This window comes from Podarcis cretensis, assembly GCF_951804945.1.
Source record: "Podarcis cretensis genome assembly, chromosome: 6".
Taxonomy (NCBI): Eukaryota; Metazoa; Chordata; class Lepidosauria; order Squamata; family Lacertidae; genus Podarcis; species Podarcis cretensis.
This window is the reverse complement of record NC_137175.1, coordinates 71,328,533-71,350,525: the sequence shown is the minus strand read 5'-3', so window position 1 is coordinate 71,350,525 and position 21,993 is coordinate 71,328,533. Positions and strand designations below refer to the sequence as shown.

The 21,993-nt window shown below is 45.0% G+C and overlaps 1 protein-coding gene across 1 annotated transcript in view; it reads left to right on the top strand.

Moving 5' to 3' along the window:
• LOC307218801 (uricase-like) overlaps positions 1-16,142 on the top strand; it is a 37,520-nt gene extending 21,378 nt beyond the window's left edge. Inside the window, exons 2-8 of the mRNA XM_079981674.1 lie at positions 7,700-7,918; positions 8,931-9,047; positions 9,302-9,380; positions 9,719-9,908; positions 11,159-11,282; positions 12,721-12,804; positions 14,463-16,142. Coding sequence (XP_079837800.1) covers positions 7,700-7,918; positions 8,931-9,047; positions 9,302-9,380; positions 9,719-9,908; positions 11,159-11,282; positions 12,721-12,804; positions 14,463-14,609 — 960 coding nt within the window. The 3' untranslated portion in view covers positions 14,610-16,142. The remainder of the gene's footprint in view (positions 1-7,699; positions 7,919-8,930; positions 9,048-9,301; positions 9,381-9,718; positions 9,909-11,158; positions 11,283-12,720; positions 12,805-14,462) is intronic.
• Positions 16,143-21,993: the final 5,851 nt, after the last annotated feature.

Here is a 21,993-nt window from a genome sequence, read left to right as displayed (position 1 = left end):
GAATTAAAGAAGGGTCATGCTTAGTCCAGGATTCCCCCCCCCCCCATTACCAGAAATAAGTGCTCTCGGCCTTTTCACACAAAACTCTAATCCTCATTTCCAATCCCCGAGTTTTTGTCTGAAAAAATAAAGAGATGTAGGGCACAACTCAGACCATCCATTTAATGCATATCCAACACATGTTTAAAGTACATTATGCCTCCCACGTAATCCCAGGAACTGTTGCTTAAGGCTGCTGGGAATTATAGTTCTGCAACAGAAAACTGCAGTTCCCAGACTTCTTTGGGAGAAGAGTGCAGTAAATAATAATAATAATAATAATAATAATAATAATAATAATAATAAAGTGAGACCCGTGACAAATTTAACATTCAACATTGGCCAAGCAGGTCAAACTGAGTACAGTACTTTAAATAAACAAGCCAGTGCCACTTATAGCTGATTAAGCAATTATCTGAGTTGTAACTAATGTTAAAGAGTTGGAAGACAGGTGGTCTTGTTGATCCACTGCAAGTCATTCTGAGATCAACTGGGCAAACCCGTTTCCCTATCCCTGATTTAGAGCATAGAAGCAGAAAGGGAAAAGCAAAACTGCATTGAAAATTATTATTATTATTTTTTACATTAATAACCTAACTTTCACACCAGGAGCTGGGAATCTTAGCCACATCTGTTTATCCTTGCAAAAGGCCTGCGAGGAAGACTTGGCTGAGAGATAGTGACCAGCCTCCAAGGTCACTCAATAAGCTTTGTACCTGACAGAGGGATGCGGATGGCGCTGTGGTCTAAACCACTGAGCCTCCTCAGCTTGCTGATCATAAGGTCAGAAGTTTGAATCCCCGTGATGGAGTGAGCTCCCATTGCTTTGTCCCAGATCCTGCCAACCTAGCAGTTCGAAAGCATACCAGTGTGAGTAGATAAATAGGTACCGCAGTGGCAGGAAGGTAAACGGCATTTCTGTGTGCTCTGGCTCTCGTCATGGTGTCCCATTGCTCCAGAAACGGTTTAGTCATGCTGGCCACATAACCTGGAAAGCTGTCTTCAGACAAATGCCCGTTCCCTTGGCCTGAAAGCGGGGGTGAGCACCGCACCCATAGTCAGATTCAACTGGACCTAACTGTCCAAGCGTCCTTTACCTTTTTCCCTTTTTGTTCTCACAAAGTAGGCAATGTGACACTTTTTATTAGACCACCTTATTTTATTTTATTTTTAAAAAGCATGTTTCCTTTTGAAATTCCTAGAGCTCACCTTCCAGTAGAGTTAATTCTATGCTTGCATACAGAACAAAGCGTGGCTGACTGTGCTAGGAAGTTGGCAATCTCTTCAGTCTGAGAATCCTGGAAAGAAAAACAAACATTAGCATATCAAGGCGTCATTGCTGACAATAGCGCACATAGCATGGGTGACAGGACCTCATGGTGTTGCTGGAGAGCCCAGTCCATCCTTTGATATCTCATTATTTCGATATTCAACACTCGATGACTCGTATTTGAATGTGCAAACTCATTCTACCAGAAGGCACTGTATTTTTTTTTTGGGGGGGGTGAGGTAATATGTGACTTCTGCGTTGGATCACACGTGCTTGCTACCACTTAGCGTTGAGTGATGGATTTGGGTGCGTGAATCAGCCTAGAGTTTTCAGCCATGATTGCAAGCAACACTGAGCCAAAGTTCTTGGATGAACAAGCCTGGATGCATAAGGTATGCAACCCCTTTTGCAGACACTTCATTCTTCCCTTTTTGGGAGAACCAGGATGAAGCCCGTAACCTTAGCTTCCCATTACATGCAAAGCCAGAAACTATGGTTCCTGTCCTCCAAAAAGCCAGGATACAAAGCCATATGCTTTAGAGGCTGCTTAATGTCCTGGCTTGGTTGGAAGACATTGACCATGCTTTCCAGTCGAGTGCAGCTTTCTCCCAATTGAACTGCAGAGTATTTGAGGCCTGGGACATTTGCAGGGAAACCAAAATGCTTGTTTACAAAGCTATTGTACTACCAACTTTACTGTATGCTTGTGAAACATGGACCATTTATAAACGCCAACTCCTCAAAAGATTCCATCAACTATGTCTCTGAAAAATTGTACCTATCACTTGGGAAGACAGGCGAACTAATGCCAGTGTATAGGAAGAAGCAAAGATCACCAGTGTCGAAGCAGTGATTCTTCAACATCAACTTCGCTGGACTGGTCATGTTGTTTGGATGCCTGATTATCGTCTCCCAAAGCAACTACTCTGTTCCAAACTTAAGAATGGAAAGTGTAATGCTGGTGGACAACAAAAGAGGTTTAAAGATGCTCTCAAGGCAAATCTTTTAAAATGTAGTATAATCACCAGCAACTGGGAATCACTGGCCTGTGAGCGATCCAATTGGAGAATAGCCACTACAATAGGCGTCATGGACTTTGAAGAAGCTCAAACTCAGGACGAAAGGGAGAAACGAGCTAAGAGAAAGGGATGTTTGGCAAACCCTCCCGTGATCAACTCCTGCCCAGAAACCTAAGTTCCCACTGTGGAAGGATGTGTGGATCCAGAATTGGCCTCCACAGTCACATTCATGTAAGACAATCTTACTTGGCTACGAGTGATCTCTGAAGAAGAAGAAGACTTTCCCGTCTGCATGTAATGAGAAGCTATGTGCTGAATCCTGGCTTGTTCAGCTGCTCAGACAAATCGAGAAGCAAAGTGGCTACAATGGAGCCCCAGCAAAGATTTTTGGCTGACCACCGTATGCGAATGTGGGCTCTGTTTCACCCCCTACTTTTGCAGTGTAAAACTTTTATATGGTTTTATATTCAAGATCTCAACCGCATATTGTAATGGTATTGTACTAAGTCCCTTGTAGGACCTGCTGATGCACCAACAGACAAATGGTAGGCGATTCATCTGGAGAGAAGTGAGAGGTCATTCTGTTTCAGGCTAATTTTTCTTCACACCTGCTTTTTAGTCTTTGTTGTAATGCATTTGGCAGGCTTGATTATATGGTATGATGGCCACGTGTCAGTTTCATGCATTTCAAATGGTTGCTATATGTGCATTTTAATAGTTATTATGGAGGTGATGTGTCGGCAGGTTTTGCACCTGCTATTCTGGGAAGATCCTATTCTGCATAAGGCTATCATGTGCTAGTTCTGAAAATAGCTCTGAGAAACTTTGAGAAATAAGTGAATGAATGAATGAAGAATCTCAGGTGCATGAAAAGAAAGCTGAGAAGCAGCCCAGTGGATTTCTATTGCCAGTGAGTTCTATAGGTAGACCCAACTGTGGAAAAGGCTCTTCACCCACACTTTACATACCCCTGATGGTAAATATGGCATGTCATGCTAAAGGATAATTAATCCAAATATGATTTTGAGCTTAGTGAAGGATAGCAAGGAATCAAACCACCATTTTTGTTGGTTGTTATAAATACAGGATTTGAGGACTTCCTTCCTTCCTTCCTCTTCCTTCCTTCCTTATATAAAAGCATTTATAAACTGCACAATCTGTAAGCGGTGCACAACATAAAAAGACAATATCATCATACCAAATGTTGCTGACCTGTAGAAAAGGCTCTATGAACTGAAAGCAGAGATGTTGTAGGTACCCATGAAAATCTTTCACTAAAAACAAATGAAAAAAATGAAAACACAATATAAAGCTAGTAAAGGAGAGGCACATATAAAAATGGATTAAAACAGGAATTAGGGGGATTCAAACACATAAAGCGCGGACTGGAGAAAACATGGGCCAGGGATATGTCTTCACAAGATGTCTGAATCAATTGATGGTTGCAGCTTCGCAAAGGCAGAGGGAAGGGCATTCCATAGTAAACGGGCAAGAGACCATTGTTGGCTGAGTGCCCTTTGACATTCTGTAGGGTGCGGTGCTACAAGTAGAATTTCCCCAGATGACTTCCATGAACCCCATCTCCTTCAGTTTTAAGTGGTACAGCCCAATCATAGATTTATAACAAGAACCGGGAACCTCAGCCCCAGAGCCTAAATGTGACCCTCCAGGTTCCTGCAACTGGCCCTCAGGAGTCTTCCGCAGGCCACAACCCCTTCCATCACACCCCTCAAACGGCCATGCTTTGCACTCTTCTAGACTGTTTTTGTTCTGCTGGAACATGTCCTTGAACCCAGATGAACTGGAAAGGGTGGCATATATTTTGTATACCAATCATGTTTCTTGCTGACTTGGATGGGGGATAGAGAGGGATGTACGATTGTGTGGAAACTAGATCACTGTACAAAAGTAACATTCACCTTAGTCACTGTGCCTACTTTGCCTGCCACTGGCATGTGGCCCTGGAAACTTACCCAGAAAGGAATGTTGGCCCCCAGGATGAAAAAGGTTCCTCGTCCCTGAATTTGGCTGCTGTCACAAGAGAGAGTTGTAAAATTTAATGTCACGTCAGAGGCTGCATCCCAAGAAATCCAGGTTACTTGAAGGTGAGGTGTCAGCCCCGTCCAGGCTCCTCAGGAGGTAAGTCGCCTTTGGGAAGCTGCTAAACCGGCAGGTGAGGCGCAATGTAATTTTCAAAGAGAAACCTGTAGTACAAGAGATGATGATTCTTGCCTGGAGACCTTTATGCGCATCGTCAGCACTTTATAAGAAACTGAGATGACATATATAGGACTTAACGACAAAGCTAAAAGGAGCTCTTGTGTAACCTCTTCAGTGTGCCACCGACAAATGCAGCTGCTCATGTAAACAAAACACACATTTACACATACAGTCAAACCTCGGGTTAAATATGCTTCAGGTTGAGCGTTTTCAGGTTGCGCACCGCGCCAAACCCGGAAGTACCAGAAGTGGTTACTTCCAGGTTTCGGTGCTTGCGCATACACAGAAGTGCTAAATCATTCTTTGTGCATGCACTGAAGCACCAAATCGCGATCTGTGCATGCGGGTTGCGAATACTGCAGGTTGTGAACGTGCCTCCCGCACGGATCACGTTCGCAACCCGAGCGTCCACTGTATTGTGTAAAACTTCACTAAGATGGGTAATTAAATTAAGTTGGGCAGAAGTGTTCAATAATGATGCGCAGGGTTTCTGATTTTATTGGTGTGTATACACAACGGAAAGGAAGGCATCTGTAAAACATAAAGCAGACTTTTATTTTATTTTCCCCTGGTTGGTTATCTTAGTAATAGCATTGCTTTATATTTCAGGTTATAAATAGGCACAAATTACACCCTGTTTCTCTTGGCAGAGGGAAGATCCAGCTTTTTTTTTTGGAAGGAGATCTCTGGAGGCAAAGGTCACAACCTGCACATGGCTTCCCCTCAAGCACCCTGGGAACTGTACTTTAAGGGTTCTGGGAATTGTAGTTCTGTGAGGGTGTAAACTACAGTTCCCTCCCAACAATGTTTACAGAGCCCAGACACAAATCTCTACCTCTTCTTCTGCTTCCTACTCAAAAATGGTGGCCTGCCGGGTCTTTCATTTCCTTTTGCAGGTAGCCATAGAGTGCATCGTAGCCATAGAGTGCATAGCTGAGGGGCGGAGAGGAGGTTTGCGCCCTTCAGAAGACTTAAGGGAGGTCTAGCCAGAAATCTCCCTGACTAAAGATTTCCTGGCAGCTTTGCTACCAACTATTCAAGGGGTCTCCAGTTGTAGTTCTGATGTCATCCACCCATCCTCTCCTGTCCAAATGGAGTGGAGGTAGAATATACCATATTTTTTGCTCTATAAGACTCACTTTTCCCCTCCTAAAAAGTAAGGGGAAATGTGTGTGCATCTTATGGGGCGAATGCAGGCTGCGCAGCTATCCCAGAAGCCAGAACAGCAAGAGGGATTGCTGCTTTCACTGCGCAGCGATCCCTCTTGCTGTTCTGGCTTGTAAGATTCAGAATATATTTTTTCTTGTTTTCCTCCTCCAAAAACTAGGTGCGTCTTGTGATCTGGTGCGTCTTATAGAGCGAAAAATACGGTAGCTATCGTGGCAAGTAGCCATTGATGGTCTTGTCGTCCATTAATTTGCCTCTAAAGTCACTCACTAAAGTAAAATAACTCCAGTGCTCATGAGGATGAAGCAACTTTTCAAGTGACAAAAATAAAATAAAATAGTTCTAATAAAACAGGTGTTTTAAAAACGAGCCTAAATTCACATCAGTAAAGAATCTCCAAGTGGTCCATTGTTTATTCTTGGTAAACAGAAGATAATAACAATATATTTCATCTAAACTTCTTGGGTTATTTAATTTGATCCATTCATTTGATTTTTAATCCTATCCTAGAGACTCAGGGTAATCTCTAATTGGTACACTTTAGTTGTTTGCTTGGACTACAAACAAACTAAATCAAATATTTCCTCTGGGTGAAGGTATATTCATTCAAGGCTTCAAAAGAAATTTTATATTATGGAGGTTTGTGGAAAAATAAATTTCCCTCGGGAATTTCTCATCAAGAAAAAAAAAAGATCCCCCAAAATCCCCATTGAACTTTCCCAGCATTCTCTTTGTCAATAGATGCAAAAACGATGAGTAATGAAAATCTCCCTTTGAAATGCTCCTGTCAGACAAGATCTGACATTTTAAAGAGTTGTTGAAAAGGAAGAAAGGGCTCCGTTTTTGCATGAGGTTGATGCTTCATGTCACTCCTCAACATTAGATGCTGCGGGTTGTTGTTTTCAAAAACTATGATTCTGCCTGGAGGCCAGGCAACATTCAATTGTGCAAAAATGTATTAGGAGGCAAGCTACCTTTGTGCATAGATCATTAATGCATTAACTGTGTTGTTGTTGTGTCTGATGCTTATCTCTTTGAGCACTGCAGCTGAAAAACAATTAACAACTGAAAGAAAAGCATTAATAGCGATGACGGACAGTGGAAAAATGACTAATGGAAATTTGATTCTTATCACTGATAGATGTTCCACTCCTTCCTGGGCATTTGATTTAGTAAAAGTTACTATATCAGTTTCATCTGGATGTAGCTTTCGTGTGGTTTTTTGGGGGGTAGGTTGTCTCACCAAGAAACAAGTTCAGTAAGGTGCTATAAACACTGTGAGCCACTGTTTCCCAGGGAGCTGACCTACTAAGAATATTCAGGACACCTGTATGCATTGAGTAGTTTTCCTGCAATGCCATATGCCTAACTCAAGGTGCAAGACAGATGAGAGTAGATTCTGAATGTGTAGGTGAAGTGCACTCAAGGTGGTGACATACAGAACACTATGCTATAGATGTCTATAGATCTGGTGCATTTTGCATGCAAGGTAAAGGTAAAGGGACCCCTGACCATTAGGTCCAGTCGTGACCGACTCTGGGGTTGTGGTGCTCATCTTGCTTTACTGGCCGAGGGAGCCGGCGGACAGCTTCTGGGTCATGTGGCCAGCATGACTAAGCCGCTTCTGGCGAACCAGAGCAGCGCACAGAAACGCCATTTACCTTCCCACCAGAGTGGTACCTACTTATCTACTTGCACTTTTGATGTGCTTTCGAACTGCTAGGTTGGCAAGAGCAGGGACCAAGCAACAGGAGCTCACCCTGTCGTGGGGATTCGAACCGCCGACCTTCTGATCGGCAAGTCCTAGGCCCTGTGGTTTAACCCACAGCGCCACCCGCATCCCATGCAAACATTCATGTTAAAGCAATATGACAATTCTAACCAGGTTTGGATACACACGAAGGCATTTGTACCAACCAACACTTCCTCAGACTTCTAGCCCTGACTTATGCTGTGCAAAATTGCTTTTCTCCTCCCATTACAGAATAAGGATGTGGAATATGTGAATTCTGAATATGGGAAGAACGCAGTGAGACTGCTGTACATTAGACGAGAGGGCACGACTCACTGCATCAAAGAACTGGAAGTCTCTGTGCATATAAGGCTGAACACCGTCAATGAATTCTTGAATTCTGACAACAGTCAAGTGATCCCCACAGACACCATAAAGAATACAATCCAAGCTTTGGCCAAATGCCGAGGGGTATGTTTTGCAAAGCACTCTTCCAACCGTTTTTTATTTAATCTTTGTGTAGCTAGATATTGTCTTAATGAATTGCATTTTTATGAATTGCATTCCTATTACAAAATCAGTCCTTGGGCAAAAATAATAATGAGAGTCTGTGACAATTCAAAGAGCAAGGAACAGAGAGAGAGAGATTTGGCCACAGATGGATCGTATCATGTGATACAGACCCATCTGTGGCCAAATCTCTTTCTCTTTCCTTTCCTTTTTGGTATTATAACTCTTGCAGAGAGCTAGGAATGTCAGCCAACAACGACTGGCAGATTTATCTGGATGCAAAGGTAAATGTAAACACCTTTCCAAAGGAAAACAACAACAAAATTCTTAAGAAAAGCTTTCTCCAAAGAGGAAACACAAGATTGCTAGTATAATTGTGGGAAGTGCACAGTCTTACAAGCCTTTCAGTCGATGAAGCTTAGCACAGTAATTATTCAAGTACAGCAGGGATAGCGAAGCTGTGGCCCTCCAGATTTGTTGGCTCCAAATCCCATCAGCCGCAGCCAGCATGGTCCATGGTCAGGGATGATGGGAACTGTAGTCCAACAGATTCCACTAAGCTTCCACTGAGTGGAAGTATCTTGCACAAGCTGGAAGAGATCTATTTCATAGAATCATAGACTCACAGAATTGTAGAGATGGAAGGGAACATGAAGGTCATCAAGGCAGGCATTTTCTGCCAAATGTCATGAGCTAACCCAGAGATTTGTTTTGTCTTTAATATTTGCTCGCAGTTGGAAGAATCACAGGTCTCCTTATTCCAGAGTATTACGGGCAATTGGCTCAATGAAGACATTTATTTTATAAACTATACATTTCATAATGCCTGCTTGACTGCTTCATCCATTTAATCAAGAGTTTTGCAATGACATGAATGTATTGCAATAAAATAAAATAAAATACAGTGTTGTGTCTCAATATTTATCTAAGGGCAGAAACTGATGGTGTCTGACGACCCTGTTTGTCTTACTAGATCAGAACAATAGAGGAGTTTGGCCTTGACATCTGTGAACACTTCCTTACATCATTTTGCCACGTGATATACTGCAATGCCTTCATCCAAGAAGTACCATGGCAACGCCTAGAAAAGGTATACTGGGCTTATACACCCCACCCATCTGACAAGGTTGCTCCCTGCACACAGGTGGGAACAACTGAAAAGTGGGGTTGTCAGAAGGAGGGAGGGAGGGGGGACCAAATGTGGGTGGGGTTCATAGGGCACTGAATCACCTTAACATTTATAAGACTTCGCCGCTGCCCCCCAAAACCAGCTCTATTACTTCCCCAATTGTTTTAAAATCACCTACATTTATTTGCACATTTTCCATATTCTTCAATCTCTAGGATGGTGTCCCCCACGTCCATGCTTTTCTCTATAGCTCAGAAGGGGTTCGGTTTTGTGAAGTGGAACGGACTCTGGAAGGTAAGACATGAAATTTCATTCTTTTGACAGAAATCCTTAGAAACGTAACACCTTTTATTATTCTCTGTTGGAGAGAAGTAGGAGCAGTCAAGGCCATTGAAGCGTTTGTGGGTGTTAGAAAGAGAGGTGGGATTTCTTGTGTTTCTGTTTACCTTGCCCCGGAAGGCAAGAGAAATACAGTATTCATACTCAGCCCCCACTCGATTGCCCTGTTAAAAAGCGCTTTTTAATTTATCCGCATATATCAATTTTCTCATTTTAAATTATTTCATTGTAAAAAGAACTGACTTTTTCTCTCTTCCATTTTCTCTCTCTCTCTCTCTCTCTCTCTCTTGCAGGTAGTCCGATTGTTTTTTCTGGCATTAAGGATCTGAAGCTTATGAAAACAACCCAGTCTGGATTTCAAGGCTTCTTCAAGGATAAATACACCACACTTCCAGAAAGAAGAGATCGAGTACTGTCAATAGAAACACTCATCAAGTGGTGTTATGGAGAAGGCGCAGACTGTCTTGACTACGACTGCATATGGTACTGTAAAAAACAAACCAACCCAACCCCATTTTTGTCTAACGGCACATGAAATTTGTCCACAGTAGAAGGGATGGCTGATATTGAGTATGATTAACAGCCCTGTGATGGATGAAAAAAAGGAAATATTTCAATCGCAAATATCCGAATTGGGGAAGGGTGTGTGCATTGTCATTTTACAGTGGAAACAAAATCCTGTTTCCTCACAGTGAGAAGTGAAGTTACAGGGAACCAGGTAGAGGGCCTTCTCAGTAGTGATGCCCTCCCACCAGATGTCAAGGAGATAAGGAACTATATAACCTTTAGAAGACACCTGAAGGCAGCCCTGTATAGGGAAGTTTTTGTTTTTTTAAAGTTTTTATTCTTAAAATAATTCAGCATTAATACACACATATTGCAAATATACAAGCATACAAACATACATTTTATACAATCCTTAAAAATGTTCAAACATACCTACACTCAATCCCACAGATAATTCCTTTTCCCATCACCATCCACCACCCCTCACCCTTTGTGTTAGACTTCCAATCTACTCAATTGCAATTTCTTTCCATTTCTATTACTTTCTTTCACACACCTTAACCTAATTTCATGCTTCTTTTTCTATTACACATTGTTATCCATCTTATTTAGTATTTCAGTATTTAAAATGGAACTTGTTTATTCTAAGAGGAGTTCTGATTTTTTTTAATATGGTTTTACAAGTATCCTTTAAACACCTTCCAGTCCCTGTCTATCTTCTCTTTTGACTGTATAGGGACAGTCGAAGTCCCTGTATAGGGACAGTATGTTCGAAGTTTTATTATGTTTCTGTATATGCTTGAAGCCGCCTACAGTGGCTGGGTAAGTGCAGCCAGATGGATGGGGTATTATTATTATTAATTGGGGGGGGGATATTTATTTTGCTTCTGTCTCACTTTTACTCCACTGATCCAAGGAATTGATCAGATGCACCCATGTGTCCCTTTGTCGCAGCATCACATAGTCCCAGACCATTCTCTGGGCATCATCTGTCCCAGGTTTAATGCGACCACATGGAAAGCCCTTCATTCCTAGACACATGCCCCACATTGGAACTCTCTCTCTCTTCTTTGCCTGACTGCGCTGTTAAAATTCATGACCTGACCTCTAACAAGGGACAGAGCTAAGCAAGTTGAAGACAGGACATTGGCCTTGCAAGTTCACACATGAGCTGAATTATGGAGTGGGTACAGATTTGATTCTAATGGCTACATGTTGCTTTGAAGGAGAACTGCCCACGAGTGTACCCTTGATGCCTTTGCCGGGCCACCTGATACAGGCCACTACTCGCCATCTTACCAGAAGACGGTCAACTGCATCCAGACCTACATCCTGGATAGACTCCCCCAGGTCAGTCTCGTCGTATCTCTTTGTCCTCACAACATGCAATATGCTTCAAATAACCGTAGTCTTACAAAACCGAGGTTTACATCAAAAACACAAATCCAATCCAATTCGGATGCCCGTGACTCAGACTTGAGGGGCAATGTACGGATCATCGTGTAAGCTTATATTTTGCTTTCTCTCAGGCTATTATAGAGGGTGGATAGATGAAGAAATTTAAAGCATAGGAACCTGCCTTACACCAAGCTAATATTGTCTACAAGGACTGGCAGGGTGGCTGTCTAGGATTTCAGACAGCATTCTCTCCCGACTTTGCCTGCAGTTGCCAAGGCTGGAATCTGGGAATTCTGGCTTCAGGGAGATGTGTTTTCTAGCCCTGCTACTTCAGATCCAGTATGACTGGAACTGCCCTGGATGTAAACTGTGTGTGTGTACGTGTGTTTGTGTCTTCTATATGGAATGCACAGGGCTTTCTACCGCTCAGCAATAACCCCTCTCTACATATCCCCGCTGTTAGGGAAGGACAAAACAAATGTATGGTTCTCCATGTGAAAACAGTACCTTTTTTTGGTACATGTAAACCCAACACATGATGTGACATGTCCATGCAGTGCCTTGCTCTGTTCTTGTAGCCAAGGGCCATGATGCATAGTAAAGGTAAAAGGTAAAGGACCCCTGGACAGTTAAGTCCAGTCAAAGGCGACTATGGGGTTTCGGCGCTCATCTCGCTTTCAGGTCGAGGGAGCCGGTGTTTGTCCACAGGCGGTTTCCGGGTCATGTGGCCAGCATGACTAAACCGCTTCTGGTGCAATGGAACACTGTGATGGAAACCAGAGTGCACAGAAACACCGTTTACTTTCCCGCTGCAGTGGTACCTATTTATCTACTTGCACTGGCATGCTTTCAAATTGCTAGGTTGGCAGGAGCTGGGACAGAGCAATGGGAGCTCATCCTGTCATGGGCATTTGAACTGCCAAACTTCTGATCGGCAAGCCAAAGAGGCTCAGTGGTTTAGACCACAGTGCCACCCATATCCCATGAGATGCATAGTTTAAACAGGGAGACGTAGCTGTTATGCATTGTTTACAAGACCAGGAATGCCTGTGGCCCACAACCTCAATTCAAATCCCGTTTGTGTAATCAATCTGTTCAGATTTCTGGCAAAAGCAATTTGTTCTTCTTGCAGCCTGCTGGGCAGGGAGGAAAAGGGTGAGTGAGACAGGAGGAGAGAGAAGGGTGTGTCGGGAAGAAAGATCTGGCTCCGTCTACCAATGACTTCAGCCCCTCTCACAGTATTGGCAGGCTGGCCATGACATACTTGGCTCCCGTTACCTCGGACTTCTGCTCTCACTGCCAAGAACAGGGGAAGGAGACTTGAGTGAATGCAGTTGTAGTGCACAAGGTCATCCTGTGGTCTAATATGCATATGTTTTTATGCTTTCAGATTGAGGAAGTGGAAGTGATCATGTCCAACATCCACTATTCTGTGGCGGATCTAGAAAAACTGGGACTGTGCAACGACAAGGAGGTAAGGAAATGTGTTTTTCTTCTTTTCAGGATAAATTGCTGTGGAGCTGTATGGGAGTGAGGTGGGGCAAGGAAGGATAATTTAACAGAGTCTTTGAGCATATCCGCCCTGGAGATTAAAGCCATTTACAAAGACATTCCCTCTTCACAAAGAGAGGAAAGGCTGGGCTTGGGGCTCTCCAACAGAGGATTCTTAGAAACTTAGGAAGCTGCCTTATAAGAAGTCAGATCATTGGTCCAACGAGCTCAGTATTGTCCTCAGTGATTGGCAGCTGCTCTCCTGGGTTTTCAGAAGGGGAACATTCCCCATCCCACCTGGAGATGCTGAGAATTGCACCTGATAGCTGTGACTTACTGGGAGAAGAAGGGGCAAGGTGGTGTACAAACGTACCTCCAGCAGTGGTCCTGCTTGTGTTTGCACCACATCAAGCTCCCCATCCCCACCCCCTCTTCCTCCTAGTCAGCAAAAGCAACACCAGTAGCTGGTCAGGTGAGTGCCTCCACCTGTCAGGCTTGAGGAATTTTCTTCCTCCCTTGATGGTTTCAAGGAGCAGGGAGGAAACATGAAAGGTTTTGCTTATGCTTTTATTTAGTCCTCATGGTGAGAGACAAAGAATCCAGACATCCCTCAAGGATGGAGTTGTTCGCTCTGGGCTCCTCCTCCTCCCCTCTCTTAGCAACAGCATCCGACTCTACGGTGGTCCCCCATGAACAAATGCCTCTGCGTCCCTGCGTTGAGAGCCAGTGTGGTGCAGTGGTTAAGAGCAGTAGACTCGTAATCTGGGGATTCGGGTTCGCGTCTCCGCTCCTCCACATGCAGCTGCTGGGTGAACTTGGGCTAGTCACACTTCTTTGAAGTCTCTCAGCCCCACTCACCTCACAGAGTGTTTGTTGTGGGGGAGGAAGGGAAAGGAGAATGTTAGCCGCTTTGAGACTCCTTCGGGTAATGATAAAGCGGGATATCAAATCCAAACTCTTCTTCTTCTTCCTCCCATTGCTCTTGCACTCTTAACGAATGCCGAATTTTAGGGATGGTGGTGGTTCACCTATGCTGTCCAGAGACGTTTCAGCTGACTGCTCTGCCTCCCCTCATTCCTCTTCAAACACCTCATAACTCATCTGTTCACCTGTCTCTGATCTGCTATCTCCTTCCAAGTTCGGCTGTAATTCAATACTGTGTCCCCCTTCTCTGGAAGCTACAGGAGAAGGGGAGGCAATCTTTACCACTCCTCCTCCTCCTCCTCCTCTTCAGTCCAGTCCCTGACACCACACCACCAACCACTAATGGTTGTTATTAGTACAGTGGTACCTCAGGTTACATACGCTTCAGGTTACATACACTTCAGGTTACAGACTCCACTAACCCAGAAATATTACCTCAGGTTAAGAACTTTGCTTCAGGATGAGAACAGAAATCAGGCAGCGGCGCGGCAGCGGCAGCAGGAGGCCCAATTAGCTAAAGTGGTGCTTCAGGTTAAGAACAGTTTCAGGTTAAGAACAGACCTCCGGAACGAATTAAGTTCTTAACCCGAGGTACCACTGTAGAAGTAATTTCTGTGCTGAAAACTCCTATGAACATACGGTGTATAGACTCTCAAGTGAGTAGTAGGTACTCCTGTTGGAGGCAAGCCCATTAACACATGTGTTTTCCATGTACAGATCTTGACACCTCAGGATACACCCTTTGGGGCTTGTGCATCTACGCTGCGCAGGAAGAAGGACTGCCCAGGGACATACCAGCAACGCCCCGTCGCATGTAAACCCCGTTACTCCGTTGGATTTAAGTCCTGCATTGGGATGAACTAAGCAGCCGGCGGCTTCCTAGATCATCACATCCGGCAAAATTGATCTCCTATCAGCTTGCTTAATTTACTCCACACTTTCCATAGCTTTGTGTGTGTACACGCGATCAACATTTTCAAGGTGGCCTAAAGGAAATTGAATGCTGACACCACCACAATTTTTTTTTGCTTCTTTTGAAAATCAAATCAAAACAAAAATTTTCAAAGCAGCCCCCTAGAGTTCAAGGAATTTTCAGGCCTCCCATTTGAATTAGACAATCTGGGCTTATTTCACAGGTGGGAAGCCTGCCGGTAGATACTTCAAAGCAGTAACTATTAAGATATTCCTTTTTTCTTTATATTAACAAGACAAGTGCAAGCTTACATGCCAGATCCCTTGACTTCCAATGGTGCCACACGACACTAAGCTGCACTAACCAAAGATTTGGACCTCTTTCCCCCAACTTAGCAAAGTCTGCATTCGCCATATAAATTTAGCCCATAAACGCGGCAAAAAAGCTGCATCCGACATATATTGTTTAATTTGGCCATAGAAGTTTCAATGTCAGTATTGACTAATTGATAGTCAAGTAACATGTTGAGTCCCCTACCGCTGTATTTTGCTCCTCTGATACACAAAGCCTGGGACATGTGTGAGTAGGAAAATAACTATGTCTATTTATATAATCCTAAGACATGCTTGAGCTACCTTTATAGAGTTATGTAGATCTTTAATAATCCTCAATCTTTGGGTTTCTTCTCCTGATAGTGCTTTGATTTCTGAGCAAGCAGATTGCATGCATGGGGAAAGGAGGAATTGAAGAATGCTTACCGTGATCAGGGGCAAACTTTGGCAATGTGGTACCGTAAGAGAGGACCAAATTTGCTTCCCCCCCCCCATATTTATTATTTCACAATAATTCCTTCTGGTTCAGTTTACCCATGTGTTTGCCCTTATAAAAATTGCTTTTAAAACATTATTATTATTATTATTATTATTATTATTATTATTATTTTGTGCCCTCTTGGCTTGGCACCCTGTGGGGGGGGACCGGATGCACCCCCCTAAATCTGGTGCTGCCCTGATGTTACTACCTCAGCAGCCATTGTTGTGGTCCTTCAAGGAGGCAAGTTCCTCCTGATTTTGCTACAAGTCAAGCTTTATGAAAAACTTGATGGCTGCTTTGCAGCCTTGGACATTTCCGATGTGTGGGGAAATTTGACATACTGTACTGGTGGGAAAAGTGTGAAAACAGCCTTGGCTTTCGCCCGTAAAAAAGTATAGTGGGACTCTACGCTTGCCTATACTATACCTTGAGATGGATTTCTTCACATCACCTGGTGTTACTTACCTTTATGTTAGCCAAAAGTTGACAAAGTAATTTGGACTACAGCATTTTTTTATTCTTTGTCCCATCCTGTCTTCCATGCAGAAAACTGCTTGCTAATACTTGAGGGAGTTGTAGATTTCCTGTTTCTTTAATTATTATGCCTTCATGGGTTGTAAGGTTTCGATATGTATCTGTATTATGGGTGAATAAAGAGCAACGACAAAACAGTTTGAATCTGTTTATTGAACGAAACATGAAACCTTGTTGGTGTCAAAATATAAAAACTTATATTATTATACCCCACTTTGGACCCGTGTATTTCATTACGTGTGTTGTAAAGGTGAAAACAACAACCAACGGGGGTTGAGCTGATGCACTGAATTGGTAGTGCCCAATTCATCTGAGCTGCAAGCATTTAATGTCAGCTCAAAGGTTTGAGGGATCCTCAGTCAAAAAGTAGTAAAGGTAAAGGGACCCCTGACCATTAGGTCCAGTCATGACCGGCTCTGGGGTTGCGGCGCTCATCTCGCTTTATTGGCCGAGGGAGCCGGCGTACAGCTTCCAGGTCATGTGGCCAGCATGACTAAGCCGCTTCTGGTGCACCAGAGCAGCACACGGAAAGGCCATTTACCTTCCCACCGGAGTGGTACCTATTTATCTACTTGCACTTTGACGTGCTTTCGAACTGTTAGGTTGGCAGGAGCAGGGACTGAGCAACGGGAGCTCACCCTGTCATGGGGATTCAAACCGCCGACCTTCTGATCGGCAAGCCCTAGGCTCTGTGATTTAACCCACAGTGCCACCCATGTCCCAAAAAGTCAAAAAGTAGGGAGGGACAAATGAGAGAAGACATGGAGTACCCAGGGAAAGTGCTGGGACACTTCTAGATGTTGTGGACTGCAACTCCCTTCAGCTACACCAGCATGGTCAATTGTCAGGGATTATGGGAGTTGTAGTGCACATTTGGAGGGAAGCAGTGGGACATCTGGGCCTGTACTGAAGTTCCAGCTGTGGTCTAGTTTGGTAAAAGGTAAAGGTCATCTGGATGGTTAAGTCCAGTGAAAGGCCGAGAGAGCTGGCATTTGTCCACAGACAGCTTTCTGGGTCATGTGGCCAGCATGACTAAACTGCTTCTGGCACAACAGAACACCATGATGGAAACCAAAGCGCGCGGAAATGCCGTTTACCTTCCCGCCACAGCAGTACCTATTTACTCACACTGGTGTGCTTTTGAACTGCTAGGTTGGCAGGAGCTGGGACAGAGCAACGTTAACTCACCCCATCGCAGGGATTCGAACCGCCAACCTTCTGATTGGCAAGCCCAAGAGGCTCAGTGGTTAGACCACAGCGTCACCCATGTCTCTAGTCCTAGAGGTACTACAGTCTAGCCTGGCCCCAGTATCTTTGGACCAGTCCCTTCTACTTAGGGAGTTTACTTCAGAGGTGACTAGCCTGTGGTCCTGCAAGTGCTGGTGGATGTCCAACTCCCACCAGCCCAAGCCAAGCATGACCAATGTCAGGAAAGGTGGATAGCTCAGTTGGTAGAGCATGAGACTCTTAATTTCATGGTCATGAGTTCGAGCCCCGCTTTGGATGAAAGATTCCTACATTGCAGGGGATTGGTTTAGGTGACCCCTGCGATCCCTTCCAACTCTACAGTTCCATATTCTATAACAACTGGAACGCCAGTGGTTCCCCACCCCTGACTGACTGCAGCTGGCGATGGTTTTGCCACACCCTTTCTTTATGCTGGTGCTGTATGTAATTATAACTCTGAAGGGTAAAGGGTAAAGGGACCCCTAACCGTTAGGTCCAGTTGCAGATGACTCTGGGGTTGCAGCGCTCATCTCGCTTTACTGGCCGAGGGAGCCGGGTCATGTGGCCAGCATGGCTAAGCTGCTTCTGGCGAACCAGAGCAACGCACGGAAATGCCGTTTACCTTCCCGCTGGAGCGGTACCTATTTATCTACTTGCACTTTGACGTGCTTTCGAACTGCTAGGTTTGCAGGAGCAGGGACTGAGCAACGGGAGTTCACCCCATCATGGGGATTCGAACCACCGACCTTCTGATCAGCAAGCCCTAGGCTCAGTGGTTTAGACCACAGTGCCACCCGCGTCCCACTAACTCTGAAGGGCAAGACGGTGTTATTAGTACAAGTCACGACACCAATCCAATAATATGAGTTCGAGACCATTTACCTCAACGGAAGGAAGTGCACTAAATAGAATGCAGGGTGGCAGGCATTATATTTACCGATGACAAAGTGAGGCGATGGGATTCAACTTAATACAAGTTAAGCTGGTGCCATTCATTCCTTTGAACTCTGCCCTTTTGAGAGGCACACGCCCCAACTCCAGCCTCAAATGAAAGCCCTCTATGCACGTACTCTCTCACACAGATACTATTAATAATAATGAGGGCATTACTTAACCACTGTGTAGTGTTTTAAATGATCAAAGAAGTTCACATGCCCTGTATTATTGCAGTCCTTGCAACAACCCTGGAAGTCAGTATAATTATCCCCCATTTTACAGATGTCAGTGGGTGGGCAGGCGCTGAGGCTGGTAGAAAGCAGATTGCTTAAGGCCAGGGCTGAGGTGAGAATCAAGCCAGGGGCTCTCTGATCTTAGGCCCTGGGCTGCACCAGCTCCTATCATCATGTTGTGCATTTTACGAGTCATAATAGCATTCCGATTCCAAATTTGTCATCGGACTCTTACGTGACCAGCAAATGGAATCCAAGATAGGCACAGGCTTGGTTCTCAGTGAGACCCATTAAATCGTGTGGCCTTGAGTGAACTGAGCTGCAGTCTGGGTTACACATCTACGAGGGGCAAAAGCCTACAACATCTCACTTCAGTCTCCGGGGTTACCAAGAGCTTGAACCAGTCCAAAGCCCCCAACATTGTATGCTGACCCAAGAACTGCACATGTGGTTTTTGAAGTCCGTGTACACCTAAGAACACTTCCTGTTGAGTTTGCACCTAAGAACACTTCCTGTGGCAGCCAAGACACAGCCCTGGTGCTCCTATCAACCTTACTCTGTATGCTAATAGCAAAGTCGTTATCCTTATGTACTCAAAGCAGTACTGTTGCAGGCCCAGGCTCAGGTGAACTACCAATGAAGGAGACCAACACAGTTGAATGGGATTGAATCAGGCCACAACTTTATTGGCTACAGATGGTTTGGCGTAGGCATTGGGTAAGCATTTATTTCCAGGCTGACCTGAGGGAAGCCTGATTGTTCCCTCAAGCCCAGCTCTCCACGCCAGCCTGCCATTGGCCAATTCGACAGGCTGACGCAGAGCAGGATTTCAAGCTGAAGCTCGCACTCCGGCAAGGATCAGACCCTGACACCCAGCCCTGCATCGTTGGCAGGAGGGGAGGCGCTGGCTGTCTTGCAAAGCCACCATGCCCCTAAAAGGGGATAAGCGGGCTTTGCACTCAAGAGGAAGGCATTAGAAGGCTTAGGGAAACCCCAAGGTGTGCAGAACGACCCCAAATTAAGAGCCATAAAGGGAAGTTCCTCCCCAAACATCCCAATGAGGACCAAATAGGCTCAGTGGGTACAAAACGCTGCCTGATAATTGCAGATGGGGAGAAAAACAAGGTTAGGGTTACCAGCATCCTGGAACAAGGCCCATGCTCCATGCTGCAGCATTTTGTTGCAGTCCCACTTATGTATCCTAACCCTTAGCTTATATACTGGTTAATCAAAAATAAATAAATCTCTATGAGGTTTACACAAAATGGTAAATCCGTTTTAAAAATAGCAATGAAAACCAACTTTAAAACAGTAAGCATATGGACAAAAACAGGAGGTACATAATAAAATCACATGTCTGGGCAGGTTTGCCTGAAGTAGGCATCAAAAACTGTACAATGAAGGTATCTGTGGAATATATCAACACGAGAACCTGCTGCTATCTAAGGGGAAACGCCAGACACCTGGTACTTTCTCTCTCTGTACTGGTGTTATGCAAACACAAATCTGTAATGGAGTAGGCTTGCCATATGTCCAGAAAATTCCAGACATGTATGGAAATTGGATGCCTAAAATGCTGTTGGAGTTGGGCGGTCGCCATCCATATGTGCTTGGCAGTGATTGCCCTGTGGTTTCAGGGTCCTGCGATGGGAAAGCCGGTGGGTTTCCTCCACCAGGGGTGGCGGTTGTTCATAAAACCCTGCTGCAGTTTGGGGCAGAAAAAAACTTCCGCATTTTCTGTCTTCCTCCTTGAAATCCACAGCCCCCTCCTGCAACGGAATGAGCGCAGCCAGAGGGGGCACAGGGCTGGAGCTGAACATCAACAAAATTTAGGCTCTGTGCAGAGACTGGGTCCCTTTAAGAAATAACGTGCCAAACCATTTGGTTGCCAAACATCCAGCTTTTCAGGAAGATGGTCTTGCAGCATTCCTCTGCAACATGGCTCCTCCACACATACACTCTCAGCTTTGGTGGACAATCCTAGATTGACAGGTCCGGAAATGGATCTGCAGCCCATAAAGGCTGCTGCCTTCGGGTAACTACTGTGTTACTTAAAGGTAAAGGTACCCCTGCCCGTACGGGCCAGTCTTGACAGACTCTGGGGTTGTGCGCCCATCTCACTCAAGAGGCCGGGGGCCAGCGCTGTCCGGAGACACTTCCGGGTCACGTGGCCAGCGTGACATCACTGCTCTGGCGAGCCAGAGCCGCACACGGAAACGCCGTTTACCTTCCCGCTGGTAAGCGGTCCCTATTTATCTACTTGCACCCGGAGGTGCTTTCGAACTGCTAGGTTGGCAGGCGCTGGGACCAAGCAGCAGGAGCGCACCCCGCCGCAGGGATTCGAACCGCCGACCTTTCGATCGGCAAGCCCTAGGCGCTGAGGCTTTAACCCACAGCGCCACCTGCGTCCCCACTGTGTTACTTAGAAGCTGGTTAATTGCCCATTTAAGCATCACAACAAGCGTAGTTAAATCAGTATCTCTCTATTAAGGAAATTCAATCCCATTCTTGAAATGTGGTTTGCTCGTTCCAAAGGGAACCTTTTAAATTCTGGAAATGTGGCGCAGTGCTGCTATGTAGCATTTGGCAACCAATTAATTAATTTATAAAAGATGCAGCAACACCCTTAATCAATCAGCGAGGAACATGTCATATCTGAAATGCTCCATCTCAGCCAGGCACGTTTCTGCAATTCATCAAAGTACGGTAGACATCCAAATGTCAACCGCCCTCCTTCTTTTATGTTGTATGGACACTCCTGAAGAAACAGGAATAGATAAATTACTGATACGGTACTGCAATTAGAAATCTATTCACCTCCCTTGTGAATGAATTTGAATACATTTCGGAATGATGCAATTTTGCTCAGCCGATTACAAAGTCTTAGGCTGAGTGGAATCCGATCTTCCAATCATTGCATCTGTGCATTTCAGCTTGCTAGACAGAATGATACCCCCTTCCCCTACCCTACACACTGTTCTGGGAGTTTTTTTGACACACACACCCCTGCCAATTTCCAGGGCGGGCATGGAAGGAGGAAGGAAGGCCCTGTTGGGCAAGGAGAAGTTCATCTATAGGGCTTCTGCTGGTGGGGCAGGTTGGGTGAATCCCTTCAGTTACCTCAAGCAGCAGAGTTGTTTGAGAGCCATTGTCTCATAGGCAGTACTAGACTAGAACCAATGGATAGATTCCGCCCCCGACTACACAAAAACAAAACCAGAAATCCATTGCCCTCCTCAGTTCATAAAAAAAGGTAAAGGGACCCCTGACCATTAGGTCCAGTCGTGGCCGACTCTGGGGTTGCGGCGCTCATCTTGCTTTACTGGCTGAGAGAGCCGGCATACACCTTCCGGGTCATGTGTCCAGCATGACTAAGCCGCTTCTGGCGAACCAGAGCAGCACACGGAAGCACTGTTTACCTTCCCGCCGGAGCGGTACCTATTTAGCTACTTGCACTTTGACGTGTTTTCGAACTGCTAGGTTGGCAGGAGCAGGGACCGAGTAACAGGAGCTCACCCCATCGTGGGGATTCGAACTCCCAACCTTCTGATCAGCAAGCCCTAGGCTCTGTGGTTTAACCCACAGTGCCACC